The 14031-nt window shown below is 43.1% G+C and overlaps 1 protein-coding gene across 5 annotated transcripts in view; it reads right to left on the bottom strand.

Moving 5' to 3' along the window:
* Window positions 1-60: 60 nt before the first annotated feature.
* The window catches only part of Cul2 (cullin 2), a 68212-nt gene continuing 54241 nt past the window's right edge, over window positions 61-14031 (bottom strand). For all 5 annotated transcript variants that reach the window (XM_045150377.1, XM_045150380.1, XM_045150379.1 and 2 more), the window contains 10 exons: window positions 13437-13496; window positions 12357-12485; window positions 12171-12257; window positions 11169-11321; window positions 10833-10910; window positions 6635-6701; window positions 3761-3963; window positions 1627-1728; window positions 875-991; window positions 61-635 (listed from right to left, as the gene is read on the bottom strand). In XM_045150377.1, the coding sequence (XP_045006312.1) occupies window positions 504-635; window positions 875-991; window positions 1627-1728; window positions 3761-3963; window positions 6635-6701; window positions 10833-10910; window positions 11169-11321; window positions 12171-12257; window positions 12357-12485; window positions 13437-13496 (1128 nt within the window). In that variant the 3' untranslated portion in view covers window positions 61-503. The remainder of the gene's footprint in view (window positions 636-874; window positions 992-1626; window positions 1729-3760; window positions 3964-6634; window positions 6702-10832; window positions 10911-11168; window positions 11322-12170; window positions 12258-12356; window positions 12486-13436; window positions 13497-14031) is intronic.

A 14031-nucleotide genomic window follows, 5' to 3' on the forward strand; every position in this document is an offset into this window, starting at 1 on the left:
GCATTCGCGTCTTTCTCATTTTGTGGCCAACCTGATACTGCATCCACATAGAAAAGGCGATCTATTTCTTAAGTTCTTTTATTTGACAAGCAGCAACATCATGTTTGTCATTTTAATGTAGGTACAATTATTAGGTTATCTGTCATATTACAATATTTTAAGTTTTTATTTTATGTCCTTTAAGATACACTTAAAAAAAAAACACATCAACTGCAAACGTGAAGGGGAGAAAAAGCATGGTACCCAACCAAATTTCCACTTTTCAGCAATACTTCACTCATTCTTTTAATAAAGTTTTAAGAAATGTCATGATGACATGAGCTTGAAACATCGCTAGGCATTTTCTTTTGATGCTCATGACGTGGCACTGGTGATGTTGTAAACAGCAGAAAAACAGGGGCTGCCGAATGACCAAAGTATGGAGGCGCAGGCCTGCTTCTTCCCACAGGAGCACACCGGATGGTGATGGCAATGACCTTCTCACACCCACGCTGGAGAGGGGGTCACGCAACGTAGCTGTATTCATCTGCGGACGCTTGGCTGCGTTCAATGTACTGCTTGTCTATCAGAACCTCAATGCATTTTTTAATCATGCTGATACTGGGATTGAACCTTGCTCTCGACTGGCTAATCACCTGTGGAAGAGACAGGTAGTCAAGTTACCTCCAGCTCATCAGCCATAAGCAGCCACTTCCAACCAATTCACTGTGAAGAACCGAAACGGAACTACCCCAATAGGAAGCAGAGGCACCTTAACCACTGAGCCATCTCGCCAGCCCTAGAAACATGGGCCCTGGGAGGGCAGGTTGCTTCCGCACCACACTGAGGGGTACGGACGGCTGTGCCTACAAAGCCTCGTGCACTTCCCCTTTACCTCTTGAATGAGGGCATTGTGCCGAAGCACTTTTCGTGCTTTCATGATACGGACTATAGCAGCTTGGAGATACATCTTCCGGTCCTCATCTACAGCACTTCGAGTCTGCTCCAGTTCCTGTTTTATGAGGGAAACCCAATGAGATGCTGTGTGAGATTACATCACTTCTCAAGACGGGGTGCTTGGAGAGAATACAAAGCAAAGCTCTCTCTCCTGCTGCCTCCCCTCTGCCCCTCCTCCTTTCCTGTGTGACTTGGGAAGGGCAACTAGGGGAGAGTACCCAGGGATTCCCACACGCAAAGCAGGTACCTTGACACTGGGCTATGGCTATCAGCCCACGCTATACATTCTCTTCAACTCATTTACTTATTTGTTTATTATTTGACAGAAAGATGAAGCATTGACATACAAGGGCCTCCTACCACTGTAAACCAACTCCAGACACATGTGCCACTTCGTGCATCTGGCTTTTTGTGGCCACTAGGGAAATGAACCCGGGCCATCAGGGTTAGAAAGCAAGTGCCTTTAAGTGCTGAGCCATTTCTCCTGCCCCAAGCAATACATTTTTTAAATAGTTTAAAAGCAATATAGAGCTGGGGATACAGCTCCGTGGTAAAGCACATGATAGCATGCACAAGGCCCTGGGTTGAACCTCCAGCACCCCAGATAAATGAATAACTACTTCAATTAATGAAGTGAGGGTGGGGGAGCCAGGAACAACCCTGACTAAAATGACATTTAGAAGCACTTACCTGTGGGGTGTCCTTCTGCATTGACGTAGTAATTTTAAATTTTGTTCTTTTACTGCTGAAATTCATATTTAATGAAAATGAAGATTCTGCGTCGACATCTTCCTGCATTTAATATAAATTATTAGCCAGGTATGGCATATATTTCCAGATTTCTAGTACTCAGGAGGCTCACATGAATTGGACAAGTTCAAGGCCAGTCTGGGCTACAGAATGAGACTCTGCCTCCAAATCAAAAATAGAGAGAAATGGGCTGGAGAGATGGCTTAGCGGCTAAGTGCTTGCCTGTGAAGCCTGAGGACCCTGGTTTTGAAAGGCCCAAGAATTCAGAAGCCCAGAAATACTATCACGCTCCAAAGGGAGCTTAAGCGGGCCCCTGCATACCTCAAACTCCAGGCTTTACTCTCTGTTGGAAGCAAGTAAAGAATCACTCTTCTCATTATATCAGAGCCCGCTCCTAAAATAAAACTAGGTAAAAAGGGCATGAGATAGCCCTCAAGGATGGGAAATGAGTAATGAAGTGAACCACTTATTTGGTTTCTGTAAATAGCCTGCACCATAAGCCTTAATAGCCCACACTGTAAGCCTTAGTAGCTCACACCATAAGCTGTAGCAGCCTGCCTCAGACCACCAAGGTCATAGGAGACTGATACCACACTCTGCTACTCCCACCCAAGGACCTGCGCAAATGCTGACCACCAAGGTCCTAAGAGAATGATTGGTCCACGAGGGGCTTGAACAAATTAAACTAATTGTCTTAGAAACTATGGAGTGGCACAAACTGACTGGCTCGCACCCCACAGGCTCCTGATGTTAAAAAAATGATTGGTCTAATGTACAGGCTTTGTTAGAAACCCTATAAAAACTGTCCCGTTCCTGAATTCGGGGCTCTGCAGTCCTCTACCCCTGTGAGGTGTACGACTGTGGGCCTCAGCGCGCTTGGAATAAAATCCTCTTGCAGTTTGCATCAAGACCACTTCTCGTGAGTGATTTGGGGTGTCACCATATCTGGGCAGAGCGTGGGGTCCTCATTTTGGGGGTCTTACAGTTTGAGGCTCAATTCTCCAGGATCCACATTAGCCAGATGCACAAGGGGGCGCATGCATCTGGAGTTTGTTTGCAGTGGCTGGAGGCCCTGGCACGCCCATTATCTCTTTCTCTCTCTCTCTCTCTCTTTCTCTCTCAAATAAATAAATAAAAATGAACAAAAATATATTTAAAAAAATAGAAACAAAGCAAGACAGATAGATCTGTGTATGTAAATAACGTGTCAGGAAATGAAATAACGATCCAGTAAGAACTAACACCTGGGCTGGAGAAACGGCTGAGCAGCTAAGGCGTTTGCCTGCAAAGCCAAAGAATCCCAGTTCGATTCCCCAGGAGCCATGTAAGCCAGATGCACAAAGGGGTGTATGCATCTGGAGTTAGTTTGCAGTGACTGGATGCCCTGGGGTGCCCTTCCCCCCCCCTCAAATAAATATATTTAAGAACTAAAATCCTAACTGTGAATGCCATAAATTACAAAATTAAAGAGGAAAAATTGTTTTCTGCTTAACAAATAAGCAAAAAGCAATTATTTTCTAATTTTGTTTTTGTTTTTCGAGGGAGGGTCTCACTCTGGTCCAGGCTGCCCTGAAATTAACTATGTAGTCTCAGGGTGGCCTCGAACTCTTAGCAATCCTCCTTCCTCTGCCTCCCAAGTGCTGGGATTAAAGGTGTGTGCTACCACGCCCAGCTTATTTTCTAATCTTACATTTAGTAGAGTCTTAATCATTTCATATTTAGGAAAATAAGCTGTTTATATTATAGCCAGTCCTCAATTCTCCTTGCAAATGAATAAAACAAACTGTGTGTGTGTGTGTGTGTGTGTGTGTGTGTGTGTGTGTGTGTCTGTGTGTGTTTGGAGAAAGAGAGGGAGGGAGGGAGAGAGGGAGAGACCAATACTCCTAAACACATGGCAGAAATTAAAGGCTAGTTCATGAATTTCAATCAGAATCCTCCATTGGCCCTTCTGTAGTTTCTTTTTGTCTTTTCCCCCAGCCCATTCACCCTCCCCCACCCCAAGGTAGGGTCTCACTCTACCTCTGGTTGACCTGGAACTTACCTCTGCAGCCTCTTAAGGAATATTGGCACATACCTTTTCTGAGTCGTGGTTAATCATTTTCACATCAAGCAATGACTTGATTGTTTTTGTCAGCTCCTTCTCATTCATCTGAGTGCTGTCCTGAAGTTCTTTATAACTAACAGTTTCACTGTTATTGAAGGCAAGAAGAACTGCCATTTGGTAGGTTGTAACCATAGCTACATATGGTTTTCCCAAATAGTTCATTTTAACTTCACCTAAAATTAAAACAACATCAATAGTTCACAGATCATCCAAAGAAGCATTTCAAAATTACTTGACTAATAACGTTGTTTCAGGTTATTTTTCCTGAAAGTGGAGTGAGGAGACCTTAGAGGCACACAAATCGATCCACTCCTTTGTACAGTAAGGGACAGGCTCAAAATGTCCTAAAGTCTTTCCCCAGAAGCTCTCAAAGACAGAGGTTGAGGCACAGGACATTGTGCAACCTTCCAGAGAGGCTCCTACACAGGACAGGACAAGGAAGTGTTTCGACAGAGGATCACAAACACAAGAACTGCATAACCCACTAACATATAGGAAAGAGAAACAATTCTGTCAAAGAGCTGCTTCCTGAAGAAGAAAGTTCAGCTGTAGCATTCTGAATGTACCTCACTGTAAAAGAATAAATTTGTGGTTTAGTAACCATAACATACATGCAACCTACACTGTTTGATTGTGTCATGTATTACTATAAACTGTTTTAAAGCCCTTCACTTTAGCTCAAGCAGCTGTACTTAACATAAAATTACTCCCAGCAGCTGCTTTGAGCTCAGGGATAATTAATTCTCATCAAGAGTTTCTGTGTCTGGGGGTAGGCAGAAGGCTCAGTGGTTAAAGGCACTTGCCTGCAAAGCCTGCTGGCTAGGGTGTGATTCCACAGTATCCACGTAAAAGCAGATGCACAAAGTGGCACATGCATCTGGAGTTCCTTTAAACAGGGCCCTGGCATGCCCATGCTCACTCTCCCTCCCCCCATCTCTCTCCCTCTAATAAATAAAATAATTTTAAAGTTTTTTTTTTTAATTCACAACATATGAAAGAAAAGGTCAACTGTTAAAAGCATCACTTACTAAGATCACAGGAGTGTGTTCTCCTGTACTGCTCTTTAGCTTTATTACATTTCTGTGTCAAGAGTCTATTAACTTTAAATATATATTTTAAAAGCTGTGCGTGGTGGCACACACCTTTAATCCCAGCACTTGGGAGGCAGAAGTAGGAGGATTGCTGTGAGTTTGAGGCCACCCTGAGACTATAGAGTGAATTCCAGGTCAGCCTGAGCTAGAGTGAGAGCCTACCTTGAAAAACCAAAATAATAATAAAAAATAAAATAAGAATAAAATACACACACACACATGTACATATGTAAGTTATTTATGAGAGAATTTATTTATGAGGGGAACAGAGTATGGGTGCACCGGGACTTCCACTATAATGAACTCCAGATGTACGTGTCACTTTGTGCATCTGGCTTTACATGGGAACTGGGGAACTGAACCAGGGCTTTGCGAGCAAGCACTTTTAACCACGGAGCCATCTCTCCAGCCCCCAAAGCCCGTTAACTTATTTATACTATGAATCAAATTGCCGAGCACATGTCTCATTGCTGAGCAGCGTTCTCTCCATCTCCGCTTAGGAGAACCTAGCTCAGCGCTGCTCTGCCAAGGGTGACTTTTTGCATCCAGGCAGTAACTGCTCAGGGCCATGGCTGCTTCATGATAACACTGTCACTAGAAGCCAATCCTTTTACTAGATGTCCCTGAGTCAATATAGTATAGCACTTGTAATTTTATATATAAAGGCCAGAAACTATCTAAGGTAGTAGAAATTTCTTTCATGAATTACTTAATGAATCCAAAGTAATCATGTAATGCCCACTAAACTCTGTGTATGAACTATGAATTTCCCTTTGTGTTCTAAACACTTGCAGCTATCTATAAAACTAGTGACATTTAACCCACACCCATTTATCTAAACACCCATGTTGTAACTTAAATGGGACAAATCTTGCTAATCTATATGCCACAGAAGAGCGAATTTTATTCAATTTATACTGAAATTCCCGTGCCACGAGACAGAGGCAGAGGTAGGAAGACTGCCATGAGTTTGAGGCCACCCTGAGAGTACAGAGTGAATTCCAGGTCAGCCTGAGGTAGAGTGAGACCCTACTTCAAACAAACAAACAAAAATACAAACTTGTATGACGGATGACCTTGGGATTCTAATATACTCTGGCACATGTACAGAGCAGGCTTCTGCAATACCTGATCCAGCAGTCTTTTTAATAAAGAAATTCTGCCAGCCGTGGTAGCGTAGCACACGCCTTTGATCCCAGCACTTGGGAGGCAGAGATGGGAAGATCACGGTGAGCTCAAGGCCACCCTGAGTCTACAGAGTGAATATCCAGGTCAGCCTGGGCTAGAGTGAGACCCTACCTTGAAAAACCAAAAAAAAAAAAAAAAAGACCTTTAAACAATACATTTCTAATAAGGTTTTTCTTTTGGTTGTTGTTTTTTTTTTGGGGGGGGGGGGAAATAGGGTCTTACTCTAGCTCAGGCTGACCTGGAACTCACTATGTATTCTCAGGTTGGCCTAGAACTCACAGCAATCCTCCTACCTCTGCATCACAAGTGCTGAGATTAAAGGCATGTGCCACCACGCCCAGCAAGTAAGAGAGAGAGAGAGAGAGAGAGAGGGAGAGAGGAAGAGAGAGAGAAAGAAAGAAAGATTATTAGCAGCATTACAAAATACTAGAAATAACTGTTATACTTGAAATTTTAAAGAAATAACTACTTAATGGTAACATAGTAATCAAAGGCATAATTTCTTTCTAAATTAACACAATCATATCATGTACATTTCATCAAACTAAAAGGAAATGTGTTTTACCTGTACACAGATAATGTAACCATGTAAGTTTTCTTCCACTGAAATGCTGGCTATAAAATAATTCAAACTGCAAGAAATAAACAGAAATTTTAATTATTTCTAGCTACAATAATTAATCTATTTATTACCATACTAAAAAGTAAAAATATAGTCATGTTAGTAAAGACAGTGCAGTCTATCAAATACACCTTGTCAATTTACAGGTAGGAAAACACACTGGTATAGACTTTACTCACGATCATATAAAGACCTCAGATTTGTTTTTCTTGGCGAGGAAAGGGATAGAGAGAGGGAATAGACATGCCAGGGCCTCTAGCTGCTGCAAACAAACTCCAAATGTATGCATCACTTTGTGCATGTGGCTTTATGTGTAAGGGGGATCAAACCTGGGTCACTGGGCTTCACAGGCAAGCACCTTAACCACTGAGTCATCTCTGTAACCCTCAGGTTTCTTTGTTTTGTTTTTGTTTTATTGAGGTAGGGTCTCACTCTGGCCTCAAACTCATAGTGATCCTCCCACCTCTGCCTCTCAAGCAATGGGATTAAGAGTATGCCACCACATTCGGCCTAACGCTCAGATGTTTACTGGAGATACAATGCAACCACCAGTCTAATTTTAACCCTCTGTGTCGGAGCCAGCACCTTCGGCTGACACTGTGAGCGCACTTCCTCCAGGCACAAACTCTTAGAGGCCAGGCGCACTGACACACACTCACAGTCCAGGCACTTGGGAAGCAGAGAGAAAAGTGTGCTTGAGCACACGGACTTGAAGTCACTCTGGGAAATGTAGCTGTGCAAAGAAGAAAGGCAGGGGCTGGGAAGGTCAGTGGTTGAAGGAATTTGCTTGCTTGCAAAGCCTAATAACCCAGGTTCAACTTCCCAGTACCTATGTAAAGCCAGATGCACAAAGTGGTGCATCCATCTGGGGTTCATTTGCAGCAGCTGGAGGCCCTGGCCTGCCCATTCTCTGTCTATATCTCTTCTCTCTCTGCTTGCAAATAAATAAATAAATAAATAATTTTTAAAGTGGTAGAAGCCGGGCATGGTGGTGCATGCCTTAATCCCAGCACTCGGAAGGCAGAGGTAGGAGGATCATCTTGAGTTCAAGCCACCCTGAGACTCCATAGTGAATTCCAGGCCAGCTTGTGAGACCCTATCTAGAAAGAAAGAAAAAAAGGGGGTACAAGCAACTGGTATTTCTTTGTTGTGGCAAGAGACCTTGGCATGCCTATGTACATGGACATACACATTATACATAAATAAGTAAATTTTTTAAAAATATTTTTATTATTTGAGAGAGTCAGAGGGAGGGAGAAAAAGAGAAAGAATGGAAACGCCAGGGCATCTAGCCACTGCAAACAAATTCCAGACACATGCGCCACCTTGTGCACCTGGCTTATGTGGATCCTGGGCAATCGAACCTGGGTCCTTTGGCTTTGCAGGCAAACCCTTAAATGCTAAGCCATCTCTCCAGCCCAATAAGTAAATTTTTTTAAAGGAAGAATAACTTAGGACAAATACCTATGCAATGATAGAGAGATAAGAACACAGGCTGTTTTGCTTCTTTGAGAGTGAAGACAGTGAAGGAGGGTGGGCACACCAGGGCCTCTTGCCACTGTAAACAAAATCCCGATGCTTGCATCGTTTTGTGCATTTGCTTTACATCAGTACTAGGGAATTGAACCCAGGCTGTTAGGCTTTGCAAAAAAAAGCACCTTAAACTGGTGAGCCATCTCTCTAGCCCCATTTTGCTTCTTGAATTATTAATTGGTATTACATATTAGAATAATGTTGCTTGTTTATGCTGGGTCCTTTTTCTTTTCTTTTTCTCTTTTTTTGATAAGAGTCTTACATAGCCCAGGCTGACCTGGAATTCAACATGTAGTCAGTCTCAGGTGGCCTTAGACTCAGCGTTTCTCCTACCTCTACCTCCCAAGTACTGGGATTAAAGGCATGTACCACATTGCCTTGGCCATCCCTGCTCTTTAAAATTTTTTTTATTTATTTATTTCTTTATTTGAGATGAGAGCGAGAGACAGAGAGAGAAATAGGCAGATAGAGAATGGGCATGCCAGCACTTCCAGCCACTGCAAACGAACTCCAGATGTGTGTGCCCCCTTGTGCATCTGGCTAACGTGGGTCCTGGGGAATCGAGCCTAGAATCGGAGTCCTTAGGCTTCATAGGCAAGCGCTTAACTGCTTAGCCATCTCTCTAGCCCCATCCCTGCTCTTTTAATTGATAATCTTGTCCAATTGGCCCTGTAAACTTCAGCACTTGCAAATCTAACTTTCTGTGAAAATTTGAAATGACATTGTCAGAATGAACAGCATTAATGTGGACTTTATACACTGTTTGCTATAAACAATCACATATGTCCCGGGAAACATGCTCTCCATTCTTATGTTTGCGGCTAGCCCACGGCCCTACCGAAGCAATAGACTAACGAAAGTGTGGTTGCTACAAAGTGGTGCCTATGACTTAATGTCTATGTTCCAACACCGGCGCTTTACAGCCAGGTCGCTTCTCTTTGAACAGGTTTTTGTCAGTATTAGTGTGAATGACTAAATTTAAAATCTAATTAGTATTGCTATGAAATTTAAAACCCCTTCTTGCCCAGTGTGGTGGTATACATCTTTAATCCCAGCACTCGGGAGGCAGAGGTAGGATACTCAGCGTGAGTTCGAGGCCAGCCTGGCTGGCATAAGACCCTATCTTGAAACAAGCAAACACAGAATTTATGCATCAGCGCAAGAGGCACATCAGTGTCTCAGTGTCCAGCTTTACATGGATGCTAGAGGACTGAACCCAGATCAGGAGGTTGGGGTGCTTTGCAAGCAAGCACAGCTGAGCCCCCTTCCCGTCCCTGGTTTGCATTTTTTTTTAAGAGCTAGAAAAGAGCTGTGTAACATAGCTCAGTACTCAGTGTGTTTAGCATGCAGGAGTCTGGGGTTTAAACCCTAATAAAAACTACCTCCCTTCCAGAAGAGCTAGTGAAGAATGCAGTGAGCATGTGACGTTCATGGAAAAGCTCATGAACTTTGATTTCTTTATAACACTGAGAAATAAATGTCACAGCACAGTTCATAATCATGACTGCTGTTAGTTGTGATGTACTCTATAATAAAACAGCTAAAACTCAAAAAATTATTTTCCTTTATTTATTTATTAGAGACAAATGAACTCCAGAAACATGTACCACCATGTGTATCTGGCTTAAATAGGTTCTGGGGACTTGAACCTGAGTCCTTAGGCTTCATAGGCAAACACTTAACTACCAAGCCATCTCTTCACCCCAATGCAGCCAATTTTTTTCCTGTTTTTTTTAAGGTAGGTTCTTGCTCTAGCTCAGGCTGACATGGAAGTCACTATGTAGTCTTATGGTGGCCTTGAACTCATGGCGATCTTCCTACCTCTGCCTCCACAGTGCTGGGATTAAAAGGTGTGCGCCACCATACCTGGCTCAGCTAAAACTTATGACAGATTTTTACCTTTCATGTTTTGAAAATGAAATTTGAACACAAAATTAAGCACCACAGCCCATCAGCTATACTGTGCTCCGTACTTACAACAAGAGCTGATCAAGAGAAGCGGGGTTTTCCCAGAAGTCTGGATGCTGGGGATGGCATCCAGGGCCTATCACACGGTAGACTTGACATAGAGTATTTTATTTTATATCTTTATTTGTAGAGGTGGGGAAAGAAGGATGAGCATGGGCACCCCAGGCCCTCTTGCTGCTGCAAATGAACTACAGATGCATGGGTCACTTGTGCATCTGGCTTTGCATGACTACAGGCAAATCCAGACTGGCAGACTTTGCAAGCAAGTGCCTTCAACCGCTGAGCAACTCCCGGCGTATGGTACTTTAAAAATGCTAACACCAAAATTTTTGTTATTTAAAACTGCTCAAGAATTGCTTTACTAAGAAACAAAGACCACAATTGTTTATATTCTTCTGGAAGGCAGAAAAACTATAATTTTTCCATCCCATGAGCCTTAAGACTCTGGTAAAATACTGACAGTGACGGCAGGATATAAACCCGGGGCCAGGGACGGCGCAGAGGCAGTGTGGGCTTCCCAGGCTCCATGCTCTCAGGTTAAATCCCCCAAACCCAAGAAAACAAGCCAGCCCACACCTAGGACACACAAAACGAAACCAACGACCAAAACTCATTAGGTTGGCAAACCCTTCACACTTACCATCTGCACACTTTTTTCTAGCTCCTGGGGAATTGCAAATGTAGATGAGGGAGCCTGAGTAAGAGGCCAGGCCCCCGCCTAGAAAGACAGGGAGACACGCAAAGTTACTCCACCAACATCTACCATGCAACAAGCCATTATAGAATGTGAACACCTTCTGCCTTCCTCCAGCTGTGGAAAGGGCCCGGGCCCATCAGCACGACCACCATGGTACGTTTGACACAAACCAATTCACCAGCGCGGCCGCCGGCTGCTCACTGAAGCGTGCCAGTTGTCTCTTTCTTATGAGACCCGTGAACTAATCAGTTAAGTACCAAAAAGAAAGTATTTTCATACCTGTAGGACATAGATCTGAAAACTAATCCCCAAGTCTATGACGGTGTCCTGGTTTTTGATGAAGTTGTTGAACTTGTTGTTGAGGTCTGCGCTGACGCTCATGTCCGTGTACATGCGGTGCAGCTTGCTCGTGAACTCGTAGCCGCAGGCTTGCTGGGGAAGGAGGTGAAAGGCGCGTGACGGGACTGAAAAGCAGCCCTCCCGCGGGCGGGTCCCCCCAGAGCTTGTTTGTGTGCCTGGACCCAGAGCCCGCCACGCTGAAAAGTGGAGCAGACACACAAAATCCTTCCAAACACCTTGCCTGCTAGAGGCAGATTAAATCTGGGAATGGAAATTCAGATATAAAATATGCTTGCCCACCCAAATAAAAAATATTCCTACAAGCACAGCAATCTCATTTCAACAATCCAAAATATTCCATGACTACACATAAGATACCTTTTTAGTTCATGTAATATAGTGTCAAATACACATGAAGTAATTCCCTCTGAGCCACGGTCAATTTGAAAAGGGTACTAGAAACATTAAATACCAGCTTATTGAGAAATCTATTTCTACCAGAGTGTGAACTGAGATTCAGCTGTACTCCCAAGTGGTAAAGGAGTATTTATGGTATATTCATTTGTAAGCAGTATTACATTTTTTTTTTTTTTTTTTGAGGTAGGGTCTCGCTCTGGCCCAGGCTGACCAGGAATTCACTATGTAGTCTCAGGGTGGCCTCAAACTCACGGCGATCTTCCTACCTCTGCCTCCCCAGTGCTGGGATTAAAGGCGTGCGCCACCACACCCGGCTCTACATGTTTTTAAGTTAATGCTGAACATACCAATATGCGTAGAGACCTTTGGTCCTCTCAGCACAGTGTCTGTGTATCCCAGTGTATGCATTTAACCAGGCCTTGCAGATGAGTTAACTCCCAGTGTTACACATAATGGTGCAATTAATATAATTATCTGCTGGTAGATCAATTTCTGGAGTATTACCATATCAAAGACTTCCATTACCTTTAATTTATTGATCATAGCTTCTTCAGAATCCATAGACATTGATAACCCATGAATTAAACGTTTTGCCAGCATTCTTGCATAGAACTACATAAAAGAAAGAGTTTATTTCAAGTCTATTGATTTAAAGTTCAAAATGAAAACAAAGCTAATCATTCAAATCAAAGCTTTTAATTTACAGTTTACCTTTTGAAAAACATCTTTATCATCAATATATTTGAAAACAGTAATGAAGCTGGTGAGTTTGTCTTCCACTTCATTCTCAGTCATCCCTTTTGCTGACTTCTTTAGTAAGTTGTCACAGTACTTAGCAAGCTCAAATAGAAATTAACAGAAATTAATAGAATCTTACAAAGGACCCTTCTGGACGTGTCACCCCTCAAATGTGGCAAAGTGGCCATAATACAGGATGATATCAACAGGTGGTCTTGGCATCTTTATGTTTTAAAAAAGTATATATGTAAACTAAAAGCCATAAATTGATGTATGACCAGGTACATATAAGAAAAGACACAAAGCGCTAGAAATAAAAATCCAGTCAAACTTAGTGATCATCACACACTGATCTTTAACACGATTTCACTATGTAGCTCAGGCTGGCTTCAAACCAGGAATCCTGCTGCTTCAACCTCCCACGTTCTAGGGATACGGGCATGTACAGCCACACGCAACATAATAATAAGCTTCTTGAACACCTGAGTTTTTAAGTAATTCAGTAATTATTGACATTGACCAATTACTTTTTAAATTCATTTTTCGTGGGGGGGGGGCAGTTTGTTTTTTTGCAAGGTGGGGTCTCACCCTAGCCCAGGCTGACCTGGAACTTACTCTGTAGTCCCAGGCTGGCCTTGAACTTCTGGGTATCCTCCTATCTCAGCCTCCTGAGTTCTGGCATTAAAAGCATGCACAAACATACTTACTACAGTTTAAATTCTTACAAGACGGTTGTAAGCAGCTGTCAAAGGTTACCAAAAATTCCTAAGACCTTCAGACCCCAGGGGAAGGCTCTGGAAGGCGGTGCTCGCTGTCTCACAGCAGGCCTACCTCAAAGCTCAGACTGTAACTATCTATGTTCTCCTCGGCGGCTTCTCAAGAGCGGGTACTTGGTACTGCATTCCTTGCACAACTGCCAAGTTACATATGATGTAGATAATTTTCATCTTCTAAACAAAGCTACAGAAAACAAACTGACCTAACATTTTGCTTGGGTTTTTTTCCTAATACCAACTTTGCAAGAGATTACTGTTAAACAATCCTGAAACTTACCAGCTCAGGGGCTTTACAAACAGATTTGGGTTCTCTGTAATTTACAACAGATGTCAGGGCCTAAAGAGGAAAACAGGCCAGCAATCAGTTATCAGAACAACAACAAAAGCATGGGCGGGTCAATATGTGTATAATCCTTATGTCCAAAATTGGCACCTGGCATGGTTTCGGTCTTAACTGTCCCTTTAAGGTCATGTGTGTGGAAAGCTTGCTCTCCAGGTTGTAGCATAAGTAGGAATGGGATCTAGAGCTGAAGAGATGGCTTAGCAGTTAAGGCACTTGCCTGCAAAGCCAAAGGACCTAGGTTCAACTCCCTAGGACCTATGTAAGCCAGATGAACAAGGGGGCACATGCATCTGGAGTACGTCTGCAGTGGCTGGAGGCCCTGGCACGCTCATTCTCTCTCCCTCTTTCCACCTATTTCTGTATCTTGCTCTAATAAATAAATTATTAAAAAGAAAATGGGGTCTGGTGGAAGAAGTGGGGTTCCTGGGTGCATAGTCTTGAAAGGAACACTGGGATCCGTGGGCCTTCCTTTTCCCTCTCTCCCTCTGCTTGCTCAGCCACCACTACAGAAGCAGCTACCCACTGCATT

This window comes from Jaculus jaculus, chromosome 5 (genome assembly GCF_020740685.1).
Source record: "Jaculus jaculus isolate mJacJac1 chromosome 5, mJacJac1.mat.Y.cur, whole genome shotgun sequence".
NCBI lineage: Eukaryota > Metazoa > Chordata > Mammalia > Rodentia > Dipodidae > Jaculus > Jaculus jaculus.